This window comes from Protopterus annectens, chromosome 9.part0 (assembly GCF_019279795.1).
Source record: "Protopterus annectens isolate FY-2018-M chromosome 9.part0, PAN1.0, whole genome shotgun sequence".
Taxonomy (NCBI): Eukaryota; Metazoa; Chordata; order Ceratodontiformes; family Protopteridae; genus Protopterus; species Protopterus annectens.
In genome coordinates, this window is record NC_056743.1 from 637645641 (window position 1) to 637666239 (window position 20599).

The 20599-nt window shown below is 38.7% G+C and overlaps 1 protein-coding gene across 1 annotated transcript in view; it reads right to left on the reverse strand.

The window, feature by feature from the left end:
• SLC44A4 (solute carrier family 44 member 4) overlaps positions 1 to 20599 on the reverse strand; it is a 1277084-nt gene that overhangs the window by 499453 nt on the left and 757032 nt on the right. The window contains exon 7 of the mRNA XM_044082136.1: positions 13106 to 13309. Within this exon, the coding sequence (XP_043938071.1) occupies positions 13106 to 13309 (204 nt within the window). The remainder of the gene's footprint in view (positions 1 to 13105; positions 13310 to 20599) is intronic.

The window sequence follows — 20599 nt, forward strand, 5'->3', positions numbered from 1 at the left end:
GCGATTACAAAAGAGGACAACACTTCATGCCATATAAGTTCCTAATGTGGGTGTTATGCAGAATAGAAGTAATCCCAATAAACGCAAAAGGCCCAAATCTATTTTGAAGAAAACCAAACACTCTGTTAGTTTCACCTCGGCAGAGGACTCTTCATCAGCCACCGATGTGGATGGCAACCACTCCCCACAGTCTCCACCTGCTAAAAGACATAGTACTGACTATCCTTTAGGGCAAGGAATAGAAGAGGGGGAAGGAAACACAAGCACAGTAAACACCTTGGAAGATATTCTCAAGGCAGTAACTAAATGTTAAAGGAATGTAATAATGTTCACAATATTTCATCTGTGACACTTTCTGAGGCAAAAACATCACTTTTGAATAAAGGCCTTAATTATGTTCCTGGCATTTTTGTGGCATAAGATTCTTTGGTTTCTGATGCAATTTCATTCTGTAGATTATTGACTTTAAAACTGTATTTTGATGGTGAGTCCAACACTACCAACACTAGTTCTTTCAAATTTCACAGGTCTGTTTTTATGCCACCCCATGTCTACACAAGTGTCCATGTTCCAATCAAGTGTTTTAAAGGATTTACACTACGGCTCCCATGAATATGGCATCCTTCACCACAATCTCTCAAAGATCAAACAGGCAGCTCTGCTGGTTAAAAAAAACAACAATTTAGTTATTCTATCAGCGGACAAAGGTGGGGCCATAGTAATAATGGATTGGGACATGTACTATGAGGAAACAATCAGACAGCTTCAGGATAACAGATACTATATGGCCATGCCATTAGACCCTACAACAAAATTTAAAGCTGAGAGAGATTTTTATTTGAAGCAAAAGAGAAAGGTATCATTACAGAAATGGATGTGTATCATCTTACAGTTAAAGATCCCAGATCTCAATATATTTATTTTTTACCGAAGATACACAAGGACCCTCAGAAACCAGGTAGGCCCATAGTCTCAGGCAGGGATAGCTTGACAGAACCCCTATCTGAATTCCCGACCCAGTATTTAAAACCTCTTTTGGGTTGTGTTAGGTCACGTATCCAGGACGCAACAGAATTTTTGGGGATTGTGTCCAATACATAGTTGGAGTCTGTCTCCTATGCATGTTAGACGTGATGCCGTTATATACAAGTATTCTACATTGGGCGAGGCTTTTAGCTCTCCAGTTTTGGCTAGACAGAACTGCTTTATATCCACCAGGGTTTAATACATTCCTAGTATGCTTGGCAGAGCATGCTCTTGAGAAAAATGTTTTTTACTTTCATGGAACATGCTTATTTGCCCCCATTTATGCAGATCTGTTTATGGCCTACATTGAGATGCAATTGATATATGATCCTAACCATAACATTTACTTGGGGGATACAAATATTTGGAGGAGGTACTTGGACGACTGTTGGTTGGTGTGGAGGGCAGATAGTGCTTATCTTATGGAATTTGTGGAATATTTGAATCAGAACAAGTGGGGTATAGAGTTTAAGCTGAATTTTCATCCCCAAGAAATCACATTTGTGGATGTAACTATAACAAGGAATGTTGATAACACCTTAAGAACTGAAATTTATAGGAAATATCCACAATATAATTCCTTATTGCATGCCTCTAGCCTCCACCCACAACATGTGATCCGGAACATTCCCAAATCATAGTTTCTGAGGGTCAGACATGTATGTTCAGAGGATAACACATTTAATAAATACAAGGAAGATCTTGTTGGCAGATTTCGTAATAGAGGGTATAGATCAGGTAACATCACCATGGCCAGTAGGTGGGCAAGTACACAAGCCAGGGAACAATTATTACAATACATACTAAAAACAACAGAGGGCCAAAATGTGTTACGAATGCTCACTACTTATGGTCGGAATACTGGTGGACTCATGAACATCATAAACAAACATTGGAACATATTGTTAGCAGACAACAGACTCGCTTAAATAACTGGGGATAAATGCCACTTTTCATTTCATAGGAGACAAACTTTAGGTTCCCATTTAAGCCATTAAAACATTCCTACAGATCTATTAACACAGTCTGGCAAAGTACTATGACTGGGGAGAAATGAATGGGATCTTATCCTTGTGGGCATTGTAACCATTGCCCCAGAGTATTTAAGACCAAACAATTTACCAGTAAAAATACAGCACAGGTATTTGACATCATGTTTTTGGCAAACTGTAGTTCAGACTGGGTTGTTTACCTGGCTTCCTGCTCATGGTCAGCATTGTATGTAGGGCAAACGTCTAGGCCATTGAGAATCAGAATTTCTGAACACGAGTGATGTCAGGAACCACACATTAACCAATTTTTTATATAAACACACTTTGAAGCATCTGACAGCCTCTTTTCATGTTACCATTATTGATAAAATTGGTGGGGACAGGAACTGTAAAGGGAGTTGGCACTCCATACTAAATTCCAAGGAGAAGAAATGGATAATTAAACTAGGTGGGCTGTTCAGTCCTGGTCAGAATTTGTAAATTTTCAATTATATTTAATTGAATAATTGAGCTGCCCTCAAATACAGCTTAGACTCTGCCTTCATTTATTAACTTTGTTGCACTGAGGAAGGCTAGGTTAGCCAAAACCAGTTTGATGCATATTTTGTATAATTTGTGCATTCACAGGGGCTTTCAACACCCCTAGTGATGTTTTGAACAGTTTTTTATTAAACTGTTGTTTTACAATCACCTCATTGTGCTGGCTTTGTTTTTGGAGTACTGGAGCAAGTTTGAGCCATTGCACTTCCCATACCTGCGAGGGAGTGATTTTCTGAGATTAGGGTGCATCAAAATCCCCTTGTCTTGTGTGAATAGGTCCAGTCTGTAAGGAACAGTGTGGTAATTTCCCCTGGCAATTTCATAAGAACGTAAATCAATGTTGCCTAGGCCAAATGGAAGTCTGCACCAATGACTGTTGGAGAGTCCTTCTGAATCTTCAGAATTACCCAGAAAAACAGTGGAAAGGATGGAAATGTGTAAAGGAACATCCCCAGCAATGGAAATGGGAATGCATCTGTTTTCCAGGCCTACCTGCAAGGAGTTCTGATGCAGAATTTGTTTAGTTGTCTGTCCTGAAAGGAAGTAAAAAAAAAATATTTGAGGTGTTCCCCACAACTGGATGAATTCTTGGAAGACCCCTTCATTCAATTTCTTTTTATGAGGGTTTGTCCTAGTCCTGCTTAGCTCTGCCACTATGTTTTTCTCTGATGGAATGTACAGTGTTTGGTGAGTTAAATCATGCCAAAGAGCTATCCTCCAGGCCATCACAGTCAGCCTGTACAAAGGGTAAGACCTGGTGCCCCCATCGCTGTGGTGGTGCTGTTTGTAATCACCTGTAGAGGTTCTGGGTTCCACAAATGATGAAGAGATTTTATGGCACAGATCATCTCTGACATTTATGTGCTTTGGTCGGTCTGAAGACTTCCATAGGCCTTGCATATTTACCCCAGAGAAACTAATCCCCAAGCAAAATCTGAGGCATCTGTAGATACAGATTAACTTGGGACAAGAACAGAAAAGGGAAGACCTAGATTTTGAGCCATTTGATGTCTTCACTAGTGCAGATCTTTTTTGACAAAGCCCAAAAGTGGAAACAAACTCCAGAGAATGAGAATGTTTTTTTTTTTAAATATTGAATTTTTCTAATGTGCCACCTGGTGAGAAAAATTATTAGAATCATAGAAGCCATAAACCCAAAAATCCAAGATATTCTCTTGCCAAAATCTAGACTTATTGGAGATGTTCAGGAAAGTTTCCAGATACACATCTACCTTTTCCTACGTAAGAAATGCATTTTGCTGAGCCACAGTTTGCTTTTTAAGGCAGCCCATTAACACAATACTTAGTGATGGAGTTGGGGAGGATTTTTGAACATTCATCTGGAACCCCAGACTGGTAAGGAGAAGAGAGACCCATTTTAAAGACTCCTGACATCTGGGAAATTGCTTTGCAAAGAGAAGTATGCCTTTTAAATAAGGAAATATATGAATGCCTTGTAACCTAAAATGAGCTACCATGGGAGCCAGACATTTTATAAACACCCTTGGAGCTGTAGCTATCCCAAAGGGTAACGCAGAGAGAAATGATAACATGAGAAATTTACGCAAACCTATGGCTATGTGAATGTGATAAGCATCCACTACATCTAGTGTTACTATAAAACTCAAAGAGGTATGACCAGTAAGTCTCTGAAGGGTAAACATTTTCAGTTTTGTCACTTTCACAGTTTGGAAAAGGAAATATTTAAAACTGGTCTCCATGAAAACTCGTTCTTTGGAACCAGAAACATTCTGGAGTAGAAACCTTTCCCTGTTTGATGTAAAGGCACTGGTTATATGACTCTTAAGGTCAGCAAGTGTTGAAGAACCTGAAGAAAAAATGGAGTTTGGTTCAGAGAGTTGGGAGGAATTCCTCTGAAAGGAAGTATGTGTATCCAGGGCCAGCTGCAACCCTCCTGAACTACTTTTTATCGTTCAACAGTATAATGCAATCTGCTACAAAAGGGGAATATTGACAGCCAGTTTCTGGGACAGATTTAGACAGAAAGGGGGTGAAAGGGTGGAGAAGGGGAAAGACTGCTGGCATAGTCATTCTGAAAGATTAGACTGTCCCTCTTTCTGAAAGGATCCTTGTTTCTTTTTTTTTTTTTTTTTGTTTTCCTGTCCTACCATCTCCCACACACACATTTGCCAGGAACTGGCAAGGACTATTTACTTTACTTTTCAAAGGAAGTTAGAGGATATGAGAGATTTGTAATGGGGACCTAAATTGTAGAAACTCCCTGAATTGATTTGCTTTCTTCATCTAATTGCTTGAAGACCTGAGTAGCAGAAGGGCTAAACAAAACATCATTATCTAAAGTAGAGTTTAAAATCTCAAACTGTACTGCATCAGCAAACTTTTGGTTACACACCCAGACATACCTTCTCAAAACTCTACCAGTAGCAGGGGCCCTACACATAGTATCCACACAATCATACACAGTCTTTAAAGCTCACTTACATGCTTGAGACAAATTAGAAATAGTAGAATTAAGATAAGACCTACCCTTCTGAAGAGATGTGGCAGAGTACTCCCTCAAAATGTCAACATAAATAATTAAGTGTCACAGATGTGCTTGAAGGTTAAGGCTTTCACATGCTAAAGTGGAAGGAGAGAAAATGCTCTTACCAAATCTATCCAATACTTTACCTTCTTTATCCACATGAGAAGGATTAATACCGACTAAAACTCTGTTTTCAGCTGCTGAAGTGGTTAAAATGGCAGCTGAGTCAAATATAAGGTAAGAAACATGCATTTGTTAGGCTGAGGTACTTTATAAAGTCCATCTACCATCACGGGGTTGAAAACTGAGAGTCAGGGTTATTACAGGCAGCATTAAACACATCCTACAAAGCTGGCAAAATGGAAGGGATTAGTATAATATGAGGCACATCAACATGTAACATATAATATCTCGTCTTTTCGTGGGGAACATGCACCTTTTCCTACAAAAATACCTCACTCATCCTGGAACAAGTTTCCGAAAGGGAAATCTCCTCCAAGGGAGTTGGCTAGGACCAACTTTCCTAAGAATCAGAGTGTTGGGTGCAGGATTCTCTAGGAGAAGCACCATGTCAAAATCCTGACAAACTTTCCTTTGGAATTTCTCTTACATTGTGCTCTGGTTAGGAATTCTAAGTTTCAGGATTAACAGCCTATAATAATTTCCTGGCTTGGGTAACATCTTCTTTTCAGACTGTATCTTCAAATGAGCACTGCCTAACTTAAAAGTTATGTACTCACCATAAACAGGCATCTGTTATCCATCTTCATTCTTCCGCAATGAATGGGTTATAGTTCTAATTCTTGGATCCGACTTGGCCACATATTTCAGACTTTAAATCAAAATCTCAAGCTTCCCCATCTACCCGTAATACCCCTGTCCATTCTCAATACCTCAGATTGAGTTTGTTGCCATAAAATCCCTATTAATTAAATAAGGAAAGTGACAGCTCAAAGAATAGGACTCAAACCCAGAACTACAAGTTCCAGTAAGAAATCCAACAGGTTCTTCCAGAAGATTATAGGAAGGGGAATGGATGAGAAGCTGAGGAAGAATGAAAATGGACAGCACAGATGCCTACTTATAATGAGTACATAAATTTTAAACCTGATGTTTTCATTATTCCTCAATGAACGGGACATAGTCTCTAGCTATGATAATCTTGGGTGGCCCTCATGAAAGGATATTCTGGAGAACCTCTCTGCTTCAGGATATTAGATCCAATTTGTAATGAGTAACAAAGGTATTTGCATTGGACCATGTGGCAGTTAAGCAAATATCAATAGAAGTTCTTGACCAAAAAGCAGATGAAGTAGGCTTTTGGCAGTCTTGGTAGAGAAATACTTTATTGAGAACAGGCCCAAGAAATGCAATCAGTTATCCATTTAGGAAATGTAATGTTAGAAACTGGATAACCCATTATATTTGATAAAAAGGATACAAATAGCTAATCTGATTTTCTAAACCGTTTTGGTTTGTGTAGATAAAAATTTAATTTTCTGTGCACACCCAGGATATATGTAGCATGTATTCTTCTTTGTTTGAAAATTTTGGAAAGAAAACTGGTGAATGAATGGATGGGTTAATGTGAGATTCAGAAGGCACTTTAGGTAAAAAGGAAGGACTTGTTCATAAAGTTAACCTGTCTTTATGGAAAATAATACAGGCAGTCTTTGATGAAAGAGCCTGGAGTTCAGAAATTCTTTTTGCAGAGGTGACAGCTACTAAAAAAGGTCGTTTTCCATGACAAGAATTTTAAATCAATATTTTTTGCAAAAGTTTAAAGGGTTTCTAAGTTTCACCTTGTAGTAACCACAGTCAGATCCCAGGGAGGTTAAGGATCCTTTTTGGGGGTCTAAGGAGAAAAGTGCTTTTCAGAAAAGCTTTACATAACTTGGAAGAAACCAAATAATATTTTTTATCGCCTATATGAAAATCTGAAGTAGCTGCCAATTGCAGTTTAATTGTAGAAAAAAACTAGCTCTTTCATTGAAAAGAGAACCCAGAAAATAAAGAAAAGTACAGACCAGGGCAGTAAAAGTGTCAACATTATTTCTCAATGATCAAAAATTACTAAACACTCCAAAACTGAATGAATAAAAAAACAGCATAAAGCCAGTGAAGCAACTTTAATAAACACTTTAAAATATTCAGTAAGTGCTTTTGTCTACAAAGTGAACTTCCTCAGACTGAATAAGACAGGATAAAAATGTCTCTTATATAACACCATCAATTAAATCACATGGTTTATTGGAAGTAATAGGTTAATAGCTTAGTGCGTTAACCCTTTCCTTTTCAAATACTCCGCAAACTCTTCTTTGTTATTTAAACCAAGAGGGTAACAAGCATCTAATTCCGCTTGCCATTTATATTCCATCCAACCTAATTTGTCTTCTGCATCTAACTTTAAGTTGTATCTTTCTATTTGGTCTAAAACAAAAAAATTTAAATCTACCTTATATTTGCTAGTTTTGTGATGCTTGCTTAAAGCATTATTGGCTATAATAAATACTTACGTTTGTAAATCCTTTTATATAATTCTCTAGTTGTCCTTCTATATAAAAAAAATTGCAAGACAGACATTTGACTAAATACACCAAATGCCATGTGTATCTTTTTTTTTTTTTAATTTTGATGGTTCTGTCATTAATATTAAATGCCTCAGCACCTACACATTCTTTAAATGCTTTGTCATACTCCTTAATGAATTTTAAAAAACAAACTTACATTATTGATGTGATTATAAAATTCTTCCAGACTTTCATAGCTTCCTCTTCAAACTCAAAACACATTATCTATAAAATGTTTGCAAATTAAAATATGGCTAGAAAAAATGCTATTTAAAATGAGGACAAAGAATGTATCAAATTTTTAGACGTCACTGTTTTTAAAGAAAATGCCAGGCTTTTTACCAAGATATACAAAAAAGAGGTACAGAATAATTCTTATTTGGCCTATACTAGTATTCACCCAAAGAATACTAAGGTTAACATTGTTAGGACAGCTAACATGGGCTAGTATGTTAACTAAAATAATGACAAAGATTTTAAAGAAAGTAGTTTTATGTAAAAAGTTTATAAATAGAGGTTACCCAGCCGAAGCAGTAGAAGCAAGTTGGAGGGAAGTATGTGACTTAAGACATCTGGATAGGAAGCAATGTGCGAAACCTACTAAGAGAAATTACAATTCATCTATGTAGGTTATGAATAGTGTAAATGCTAAGGCTATAAAAGAAACTGTGAAAAATAACTGGAAGATTTTAAGCAGTAACCCACATTTATTGAAAGAAGCAGGCGAGGTACCTGTTTTTGTTCAAAAGAGAGGAAAACATTTCAAAAATAATTTTCAATCAAGACTGCATTTGTGCAAGAGGGTTGATACCAAAGTAGGAATGTTTTAATTGCAGCTTCTGTGATCATCTCTATACAGGTACTGAGGAGTTTAATATTAACAGAACCATCAAAATTAAGAAAAGCTATACCTGCAAATCTAGATTTGTGGTGTGTTTGGCCAAGTGTATGTCTTGCAACTCTTTTAATATAGGACAGACAACTAGAGAATTGTATAAAAGGATTTACTAACATAAGTACGCTATTACAACCCAAAAAGACAATAATGCTTTAAGCAAGCATTACTAAACTAGCAAATGTAAGGTAGATATAAAATGTCTTGTTTTAGACCAAATAGAAAGATTTCACTTAAAGTTATATGCAGAAGATGAATTAGGTTGGCTAGAATAAAAATGGCAAGTGGAATTAGATGCTTGTTACCTTCCTGGTTTAAATAAAGAAGAGTTTGTGAATTATTTGAAAAGGAAAGGATTAAAGCACTAAGCTATTAGCATATTACATCCAATGAAGCATGTGATTTAATTGATGGTGTTATACAAGAGATGTTTTTATCCTGTCTATTCAGTCTGAGGAAGTTCACTCTGTTGACGAAAGTGATTACTGAATATTTTAAAGTGTTTATTAATGTTGTTTCATTACCTTTATGACTTTTATTATTTTTTCTCAATGCCCAAAGGAAAAATATTTTCCATTTGCTCTTGTAAACCTTCTTGGTGGAGTCTATTTGCGAGATTAAAAGAATGGTATGTACTGGAGAAGAAAGCCTGGGCTGTCTGGCTATTACTGGAACTGGAGAAACCATGTGTTAGCTTGAAGGCTGGGATATAGGGATGAGTCATCCCTGAAAGATGTGACAGGAGATCTGGAGATGGGTCCAATATCCAGGGAGGATAGTGAAGATGAGACCAAAGGGGAAACACACCTGTCGAGGCCAGTACGGGGCAATGAGTATGACTGAGGTCTTCAAGCAAATTGCTTTCTGTAGGAATCTGGGTATGAAGGGAAGTGGGGGATAAGCATAAAGGAGACCAGATGGGCAGATGTGGACTAGAGCATCTCTCAGTGACTCCTCCTTAGGGGAGATGAGAGCAAAGTACCTGCTGCAGTTTTTGTGAGGGGATGCAAAGAGGTCACAAGGCAGCAAGGTTGGCCCCAATGATGGAAATTTTCCTCCACCAATCATTGTTTGAGAGACCACTCCTGAGGCATCAGAATGGACCTGCTTAGTTTGTCTACTAATAGATTTTTTCCTCAAATGTGCACTGCAATTAGAAAGCAGTTTGAAGAGATCGCACATTGCCACACTCTCATAGCCTCCCTGCAGAGAGGGTAAGACCAGGTTCTCCCTTGTTTGTTGATGTATCAGGGTAGAGACATGTCATTCTGAATCAGAGTAATCCCTAGAGGAAGAGCATCTTGAAATGCCTGCAATTCAAATAGGACTGCTCTCATCCCCAGGACATTTGATATGTGAATTTGTCTCTTTAGGGGACCACATGCCTTGGGCTGTCCTTTAGAAGTAATGCCCTCCCAACTGGAAGGCATTCATAGTCATCATGGCCAATGGGGACAACAGAACAAAGGGTCGACAGAGATACATTTTGTCAGACTGGATCCACCAATGGATGTGGTGTTTTGCAAATCAGTGTAAGCTTGACTGGAAAGGATTGGGGTTATTAAAGAATAAACCACTGAATAGCTAGAGTCCATTGAGGAACAGACGTACAGTATTGTGCTAAGAAGTACTATTGCTGCTGCCATAGATACCAGAGTTTGAAGAATGAATTTTGTTGGAGGAAATGGATAGGAAATAATCTGAAGAACCTGAAATCTGAGTGTGTCTATGCGATGAATTGATAAGGATGCAATTTGTGTCATGCTCAGCTGTGCACCAATAAACACCAGGCTCTGTATTCATGTCAGATTTGATTTGGCATACATTGTTATTCCCTGTGAGTGACAAATCTGGAGCAAATCCTTGGATTGATGAAGGAGATGCATGGAGGGGGTGGTGAGGAGCCAGTCATCTAACTATAGAAACACTAGGAATCCTTTGGGTCTCAAGTGACCTGCCACCACTGCCATACATTTGGTGAATACCTTGGGAGCTGTCATGAGTCCAAAAGGCAAAACTCTGAACTGGTAATGACTGGCTCCTGGGCAAAAGTGTAAATATCTTCAGGAGTGCCTGTTTACTTTGATATGATAGTACACATCTTGAAAATCTATAGAGCACATCCAATCATCTTTGCAAAGAAATGGCAGAATGGACTGGACCATGACCATTCAGAACTTTGACTTTTTCATATACTGATTCAGTTTGCTCAGATCTAAAATTGGTCTCAGGTCCCCTGTCTTTTTGGGCACTAAAATGAAATGTACATTCTGAATCCTAATTTGTATTTGTGGGACATCTTGGATGACTTTTGTTTAGCAGCTTCTGAATTTCTTGGAATTCTGCCTTCCTCTGACTGGGTAAAACATCAGGAAGCTTTTTTTATTTTCTAAATTTAGTATTGGAAACATTGTATGGTGTGACCCTCTGGATATAATTTTTAGTACCCAGAACTCTTTTGTTATAGGAGCCCAAATATCAGGCTGCAAGGACAATCTTCCCACAAATGCCTCCAGAGGCAGGCAGACAGTTGAGCACCACTTCAGGAGTGCTAGGGTCTATCCAGAAAAGAATCACAGAAACCCTGATTTTGTGACGTCTTCAATTAGAACTGCCTCCTCTGCTTTGGAAGGAGTTTTTTCTGCACTGATCTTGGAAACATCCCGGAGATTTGCAAAACCACATTTTCTTACCATTTTTCTGGTTTCTAGAGAAGGTTCATTGAGGGGTAGAAAATCTGATCCCCACAGCAGACAGGGTCTTTCCTTCTTGTTTGCTGCAGGTAAGCATTGCTTTAACAGATGGACCAAATAAGGATGTTGCATCAAGGGGGGCATTGATGAAAGACATCTTGAAAGGCTCAAGAAAGTCACATAGCCACATCCATGCATGTCTCCTTACTGCAATGCCTAAGCTGTCGGCCCATGAGGTATATTCAACTGCGTGAGAGATCAACCTCATAGATCCACTGGAAACTGACAAAAGAGTGGCCAGCTGAGAAGATGATCTTTTGAAATCCTCTGCAGATATGGACTCAGAGAGAGAAAGAGAGAGATAATTTGATAGTTCTTTGGGAAATCTCTCTGCAGTCTTGTGAAATGTGCCAGGTAGTTAACAGACCACAAACCAAATGCCATTGAAGCAAACACTCACTTTCTGAATCAGTCCAGCTCCCTATACTCTCTGTTTCTGGGGTGGACAGATGAGCTCTGTTCTGCTCACTCATTTTTTTGTGGCCACCACCACCAGAGCATCTACTGGGACTCCTTTGCTCCAGTGTAGCCTATTTTTAGGTGGAGCTAGGAATTTTTCAGGTCATCTCAGTATAGGCTCAGTGGAATCAGGCTCCTTCCATGCCTGGTAAGAGACTAAATCAATGAACACATCTGCCGAGGGGGGGGGGGGGGGGTAACCCAAGACATAGATGTGCCAGAACCTAAAGCTTCCAAAAATACTGATTCCTCGGGTGAAGGATTAGAAGGAGACCAACCACCTTTCTGCCTAAGGATCTCTGATATTTCTCCAAAGGAGACACTATTAGTTGGTGATCTGGAGACCCTTCTACTTCCTCAAAATCAGTATCCTCGGTGACAGAGTCCAATGAGTAATCTATACCCTTTGCAATTTTCTGATGGATCTCCTCTGGTGGATGCTCAGGGGAGGTATCAGAAGAGAGGGGGAGTTCCTCTACGGGAACTAACTGGAAGCGATCTGGAACTGGTTGTCCATGTGGAACAGGCCTGATGGACTCACAGCTTGGAACCAAAGAGGGAATAGGAAGTGGATCAGAGGGATGCAAAACCAGATCTCTAGAAAGAGAAAAAACCCTTTCCACAACCTCAAAGGCAGATGGTCCCAGAGAAGTAGTGGCCACCTGCACTGGAGCAGAGACTTCCAGTAAGGGTAGATCATAACTCTGATCGGATCCATGCCTGGAGGAGGGAACCCAGCCCAAACTTTCCAGCCCAAGGCTCCAAGGGGCAGGGACAGATCTAATTAACATTTGAGTAGACCCCCAGCCCCACCAATCCAACACAAATTCCACTGCTCTGGGACCCATTCTGATCCAATGGTATAGGTGCAGAACTGGTCAGACATGCTGTTGGGGTGGAGGAAGTGATTCTCTTTGGATCCGATCCCGGACTTCTCAAAGCTGTCAGATTCTGGGGCTCCAGAACCAAAGGACAGATCAGAGAAGGAGACAGTACTGTGCAAGTAGTGGTTGGAAGACTCACGGATCCAATAGGGGATGGAGCAGAAATGACCCCCATCTGGATCTGAGCTCTAAGGAACTTTCATATCATCCTATCCACATCCTCATCTGAAAGACTTCAGGAGGACCTGCAGGATGTGGTAGACTAGGGTCTGGAATGCTTTTTGGGAGTTTGCATGAAAAGAGAGTATAGAGTAGAAGAGACCGGATTCTAGATGAAGTCTGGCATGTAAGCTCTTGAGTATGTGATGTACCAGGTTTTGGATCTGATGACTTGGGATCCATAACCTGAGCTGTGGGACTAGCTGAGATAATGATCACATCCGAAACGTTAGGATCTGAGTATTTTGGATCCGGACAAACCCTCAAGTCAGAAGACGTCAGATCCAATTTTAAAATTTTTGGAGGCGGCTCCAACAAAGTCCAAGGGGACTTCGGTGAAGAGCAATTTCTATGCTCTGAAGAACCAGATTTAGGTTTACTGGGAGTTTGAGCCCCTGAAGAAGATGATGATGAAGAAGGAAAAAGACCCTTCAAGATATGTTTGCTGCATATATCAGCTAACACCTGGAATTGAACACAGAACAAATACTGCAGTTAGTCTCTAGATGGGCTGCTCAAAAATAATATATGCACGCCTTGTGGGCATCCAGGTTAGGGATTTTCTGCCCACAAGAAGTGCATTTTTGAATCTTGTTGGCTTGTCAGCCATGACAGTTAAAAAAATGGAGACAGCAAAACAAGTAACATAAATTGGAGAATAAAACTTTTTTTGAAAATTTAGAGTAAGAGAGAACTTACTAACAATGGTTATTAAAGATTACCCTAAAAGGCTGGTAGAAAAGAAGATGTTATAGAAAAGAAGGGTTACCAACTATGGTAAGCAGAAGAAAATACTATATACAGATAGTAACTGAGAGGGAACTGAAAACTAAGATTAAAGATTAGGGTATATAAAATAACCTTACTTACAAAAAAATTTTCAGAAGCTGTAATACTAAACACTCAAGAAAGACAGCCTATGTATCAGCTCGATGGTGGCAAGTATTGAGAATGGACTAGGGCATTACAGGTAGAGGGAGGAGCTTGAGAGTTGGATCCTAAGTCTGAAATATTCAGCTGAGTCAGATCCGAGGATTGGATCTATAACCCATTCATTGAGGAAGAATGAAAAGGACATCAGCTCTTTTGTTTTTTTCTTTGCAGGGACCTACCTGGAAGAAGACTAACTACAGGATGACACTTCACCCCTGGCAGGAGGTCTCTTTCTCCACCTACTCTGAGAAGAACCTCCTAGAGTATCTTGTAGAGCCAAAGATGATGACTCTCCCCAACCCAGATCAGAAACTGAAACAGCTATAGAGGATGTGACTGACTCCCAGTCCAAGGTGGCTGAAGGAACTACACCAGAGAAACGCATTGCATTAAGTGAATAGTCAGACGAGCAATGGTCAACCACTACAGTGTCCCCACTAATGGCTAAGGCTATGTTTGTGCTCATGGTGGCACCAAGAACTCATTTAATATGTTTTCTTTTCTTTTGAGAAAGTGGGAGAAGAGCCAGCAGGACCAGAGTAAGTATCCGTGCTGTTGCCAAGGAACAAGTCTAGTTACAGGTATGCACTGCTGGAACAAGTTGGCAGGAAGATAAGTTGTCAGACAAGTTTTCTCAAGTAGCACACACACTTCCACTTCCCCACATAGCCCTTTTTTAAAAGTAAAAGCACAATAAGTACACAAAAATCCCCATTAGAACTGAAAGACCCTTCTTGAAATGCACTGGCACAAGAACAGCAGGTAAGTTGTCACAAAGTATACACAAGCATTTAACAGAAGAAAGTTTAATGCCCTGTAAAATACTTCCCGATCCTTAAACCATATACAAACAATAATACGTTTTCAAAAGCAGTACATTTTTATCTCAAAATTATCCCCCAATAGACAAAAATAAGCCCTATGCTAAAAACAGTGGTCCCTGACAGGAAACTTCCAATACTGTAACAACAATGGTTGTCTTAAAGGGGAAATACCATCTTAAGTCAGAAACTAAACTGTTTTCTTAAAAGGGCAATCATTTCTGTGTGGAAGGGTTCCCCCATAGGGAATTATCTACCATAAATGAAGGTTGAAGATGATTATTGCTCCTGTGAAGCCTCGGAGCTTCCTTCTCTCAAGGCAGCAAGAAAGTTATTGAAATTGTCTACACTGACTAATAATTTCCTCCATGGAGCCAGCCTATCATCATTCAAGAGTGTAAGTGTGAAAGGGAGCCATAGCTTTGTGAATCTGGCCAGCTGTTGTATCCTAAGCAAGATATGACCATATAGCCAAAGGCTACTGCAGTGGTGAGAATGATGATCATTAGTATTAAATAACCAACAGCTTTCTATTTTGGAATCTTACAGGACTAGGCTCATGATGTGCATCACTGTAAATAAGTTATGCTAGCTCCCTCCGTTTCCAAGGGAAAAAAGGAAGTCGTGTTTCAAAAGACCTCAACACATCACTCTTGATCAATAGAAGTAAATGAATGATACTGCCACAGTTAAACTATTGTTTCAGATGCTGACAGTAACTTGATGCTATATCTTACGGGCTTGACAGCACCTTTTACAAACTTCTTATAATCGGCCCTTTCTTCCAGCTGAACAGTGGAATTCATCACAGCCTAATGCAGGTCTTCATATGTTTGGGATAATTTCTTTACACATTATCCACTTAAATGTTACCTGCCTACCTAAGGACATAAACCACTTCCCCACTGTTTTACCATATTTCTAAGCCTGCACAACACTTTGATTTTTTTTTTTTATTTACTTTTCTGTAACTAGTACATGGAGAAGATACATTTCCATGCACTGCAAAGAATTATGCTCAGATCTCAAATCATAATTTATTTTTGTGTGTGGCAAGATTCACTGAGTGTAAATTTCTTGGAATCCATGTCTCAAGCACATAATAAACACGTTGACATCACCCAAATCACAATTCTCTATAAACAAATATCTCTTTTGGCCTATAATAGTTTGTTCTTGGATTTGAAAATCTGGATCATCTAGAAAAGAATTGTTTGGCATGTGACAGTGTTTATTATAAGCGGAGAACAAAAAGTTTAATTCAATGTTTTATCACTGTTTTTCTCTGCAGTAAATAGAATATGACAGAATTCGGAAGCGGAAACACTCGGAAGAGAACTTTCAGAAACGGCGACGACAGAGACATTAGACCATTTTTTTTTAACCGCTCAAGGTTTGTACTGTCTAAATCTGATATTGACCTTCTTAATAGAGGGCTAACATTTATTCCATCGCAAGGCAGCAGCCTGCATGATGTACTCACTGACTTAAGAATGTTTGGGAGGACAGTGGCATTGAAATTGTATTTTAGAGATAAGACCTCAGTCATACAAGAAACATCTGGTGATTTTGCATGTTTTAGAAGTAAAAGCACCTTTTCAACATCTTTACCTATGCACATTGAATGTTTTGTAAAACTATGTGAGAGCAATGTTTATAATTACTTTTTTAATGGGAAAAAGAAATGTCTATATTTTAACATGAGTAGTGAAGAGAGAGCTTCACTTAAGTCATTGTCTGATGCCCATACCCTCACCATCAGAGCAGCAGACAAAGGGGGAGGAATTGTTTTATTTGACACTGATGAATATGATAGACTCATGTTTAATATGTTGAGTGATAGCAATACATATTTAGAGATTACCAAGGAGAAACTCAAGAATATTTGTAAGGTAGTGGCAGAGTCGCTTTACGATATGCTTATGTGCAGACAAATTAATAAAGAAGTCTATGATTATCTATATAGAGAACATCCTCGGATATCTGTCATCAAAGGACTGCCCAAAATTCATAAGGGCATAGAAGCTCCCCCTATGAGACCGATAGTATCGGGTGAGTGTTGGGCAACTGAAAATATATCCGTTTTTTTAGAAAAGACATTAAAACCATTGGTTAATGAAGTCCCCACAATACTGAAAGACACCTATCAGTTATTAGAGTCCTTAGAACAACTGGGGATCAGGTTACAGAAAGGTATGCATCTGTTAATAACATTACATGTTCGGAATCTTTTTACTTCTATTCCGAATGAACAGGGTATTCAGGCAATTAAGGAACTTATTCAGTCTAGAGGTAAATTTAGTAGAGATAAGCACATACTTATTTGCCAGCTACTTGATATAGTACTATCTTATCATGTGTTCTCTTATGGAGAGTCACTTTACCATCAGAAGTGGGGTGTGGCCATGGGTACCCCATGTGCCAACACCTATGCAAATTTAGTAGTTTTCCACTGGGAAAAAGAATTTCTATTTAATCACACATTGTTTGAGAAAGTAGTATTGTACAAAAGATTTGTAGATGATGTCCTTATTGTTTGGGAGGGTACTGAAGTGGAATTTAGGTCTTTTTTGACCTATCTTGAAAGTACAACTGATTTCTTGAGATTCACCATGGAAGCCTCCTATGAAGAAATTCACTTCTTAGATGTAAGCCTGAGCATTAAGGAAGATACACTGGTTTCCACCCTTTATAGAAAGGTGCGCTGGAAGAATACTTTATTAAGTTTTGACAGCATGCATCCGAGATATATTTTTCCGGGGATTGTTAGAAGTCAATTCATTAGGATAAATAGGTTATGTAAGGATAAGCTTGTAAAGTTAGAACAAGTAGAACTAATGGAAAGCTTGTTCTGTGAGAGAGGCTATGACATGAGCATGGTGAAGGAAATTAGAACAGAAGTTTTTACAGAAACTCAAATATCCCCCCATGTCAGTAGATATAGAGGTGCTATGAATAAGAACAGTAGGAACAGCACAGAGAAAGTTAGATTTGTCATGACTTACACTAATGACAATAAAGCAATAAGGGACATCATCTGCAATAACTGGAAAATCTTGACAATGGATGATCAGACTATGAATATAGTAGGTAACACTCCATGTTTTGCTTATAGGAACAACAAAAATCTAAAGAGGTTGCTATGTTCCAACCCAAGACTCAATGGTAATCTGAAACTGATGGGAGTAGAAAGACAAGGGACTTATCCTTGTAAGCACTGTAATATGTGTCAATATATTAGTGATGAGCAGGTGTTTGTGCATCCAGTATTAGACTATACTTTTATTCCCAGGTTTCAGGCAACATGTGAAACTGAGAGCCTTATATATTTAGCTAATTGCGATACCTGTTCAGCTTTTTATGTGGGACTAACCAAAAGGAAATTGAAAAACAGGATATATAATCATATATATGACATGAAACGTAAGAATGAATTGAATGCCCTAGCAAAACATGTTATAGAGTGCAATAACCATAGTTTCAAATTCAGAGTGTTACAGATAGTGAATTGCAACAATAGAGGGGGAGATCGTGTTAATTTTTTGGAGAGCAGAGAGCTTGAATGGATTTTCAAACTCAGGGCTCATCTGCCCCCCAGGGATAAATCAGTATGTTTCTATTAAACCTGTTCTTAGGAACAGGAGGTAACAAGGAAGGTACTTTTATGCCTTCTGAAGTTTAAATGCATATATTGATATATATTCTATAATAATTTGACATTCACGTTTGGGTGTTATATATTTCTTGGATGTCTATTATTATTATTTTTGGATGTTTGTTTTTGCATGACTTTGATGTGTCATAGTTGAGATGTTTTAATAGATATACAAATTAAGTTTTAGTATTTTGCTATATAAGTTGTTTTAAGAATATTTTATTATATATATTTTTGACATATAAATACAGGATATCTGGAAGATATGACGTTTTTCACAATGTTAATTAAATTGACTGTGATTATTATTTTTTGCTCCATTATGTGAAAAGGTTCTAAGAAAGACGCTATATAGACAGCGTTATTAGTTCTCTAAAGAAGATGAGAAATAGCATGAGGTAATATCTTGCTTAATTGTCATTAGTATTATTTAATTTATTAAACTTAATTATGTTTAATTGAATGATTTGAGAAGTATTTAAACCTGATGTAAGTTGTGTGGATTAGATCTGAGGAAGCGTACATCTGAGTACGTGAAAGCGCTTATCTGGTTTTTACATTGTTGGAATAAAGGAGTTTTAGTTTTCAACTGGATCGTTATTTTTTGAAAAGTTTTCATGCTACACACTCCCGTGGTGAGTCCAATAGTGTTTGTACAGCCAATATGACAGAATACTTCCAAGCAATGGAAACAGGAACGCTCCACAATAATTTTGATTATGTCATGGTTGTCAGATTCTGCACCCATTCCTTAAGTTCAGAACTGATCCTAATAAACCATGTCTAGAGTAATCCTCCCTGTGCTGTTCAAATTATGTAGATAGAAGTGGAATGCCTTCCCTTCCTTGACCTAAAAAAAAAATCAGACAGACCAGCTACCCTGATTACAAATTTATCTAGATATGTTTACAAGGCCTCCTCAATAAGCCCTAAGATAAGTGCTGACTGAAGTTTCTTTTTTGGGGATAAACTCTTGGCTAGGCTTGTAAAGGCCCCAGGGCCATTAGCCTAGTAACTCCTATGATCTCCAAATTCTTTTTCTTCCTCTTCAATCAAATATAGCCCAAGCTGCATATTTGCAAAGACGAACATGCATTCTTGTACTGCACCCTTTCTGCTTTGTGCTTTCTGCAGCCCTTTGTGCAACAAGGCTACAATCAAAGCTGCAAAAGCCAAAATAGCATAGGAAAAAAATATCAGTTGTTGTCTTTCGGCTTTTCTCGGTTAGGGGTCGCTACAGTGGAACTCCGGTCCGCTAATAATTGGCAGTAGATTTTTTGATGAACACTGAGGTGCCAGCTCAATGTTCAACCTTCAATGAAGGCACGCCCATTTACGCATGTCTTTCGAACGCCAACCCAACTGCGGGGAGGACATGCAGACTCCACACAGAAGGCACTCCCCACACTCCAGCCGAGAATCGAACGGGAAAACCTCTTGCTTTGAGTTAACAATGCTACCGCTGCACCACAGTGGAAGGGACAGGAAAAAAAATATCAGTTCTTCTCTGAATTTATTGCTGCCCCACCACAAGTGATCCACACACACTTCAGAACACAAAGACCTAATGACTTTTTAATAAAAGATGGGAAAATCTGTAAAGGTGAAAAACATAATATAAGCACTAGATACATACTTTCATAAAAAGATGGCTGCACCTAGACCCAAAAAGCTACTGCAAATTTCTTTACAAGGAACCTGCCTATGGCAAGCACTTACATACTGTCAGAAAAAAAGAGTGCTGCTGTAAAAATCAGAATAAGAGGAGGGAGAGAAAACTAACAAGGAAAGAGAAAACAGTTGGAGAACAATTGAAAGCAGGGAGGGGAGCTAGCTAAACAATAAAAGACAACAGGAACTGAGTGAGGAAGGCAGTACAGAGGGAAGAAGGCAGCAGGAAGGAAAAGGAGAAAAGTATAATAACATCAAAGATATATCAAAGAAAGAAGAAATGAAGGTAATGGAGAAAACAGAAAAGAAACATGGGGGGATAAAAGGGATGAGTACAGAATATGATCCAAGCAAAAAGCAAAAGAGAAAACATAGGAACAAAGGGAAGATAACGTGGTGAGGCATGGTGGCAGAAGAAAGCATGTATAGGTAGTGAGGTCAAGACTGGTGCAGAGCAATGCTACTGGCCTAGGCAAGATGACTGAGCTGGAAGCAGTAGTGTCTGATTTGTTGATTGTGAGTGGGCTGATATTGTGGGCATAACTGAGACACTGGCCAACAATAAGACAGAATGATAAAGGGAAATCCCAGGATAAAGGATATTTAGAAACAGCAGTTCAAAAGCACAGATGGAGCAAGTTTGACAGTATACACTGGGAAAACTACAAGAGGAGG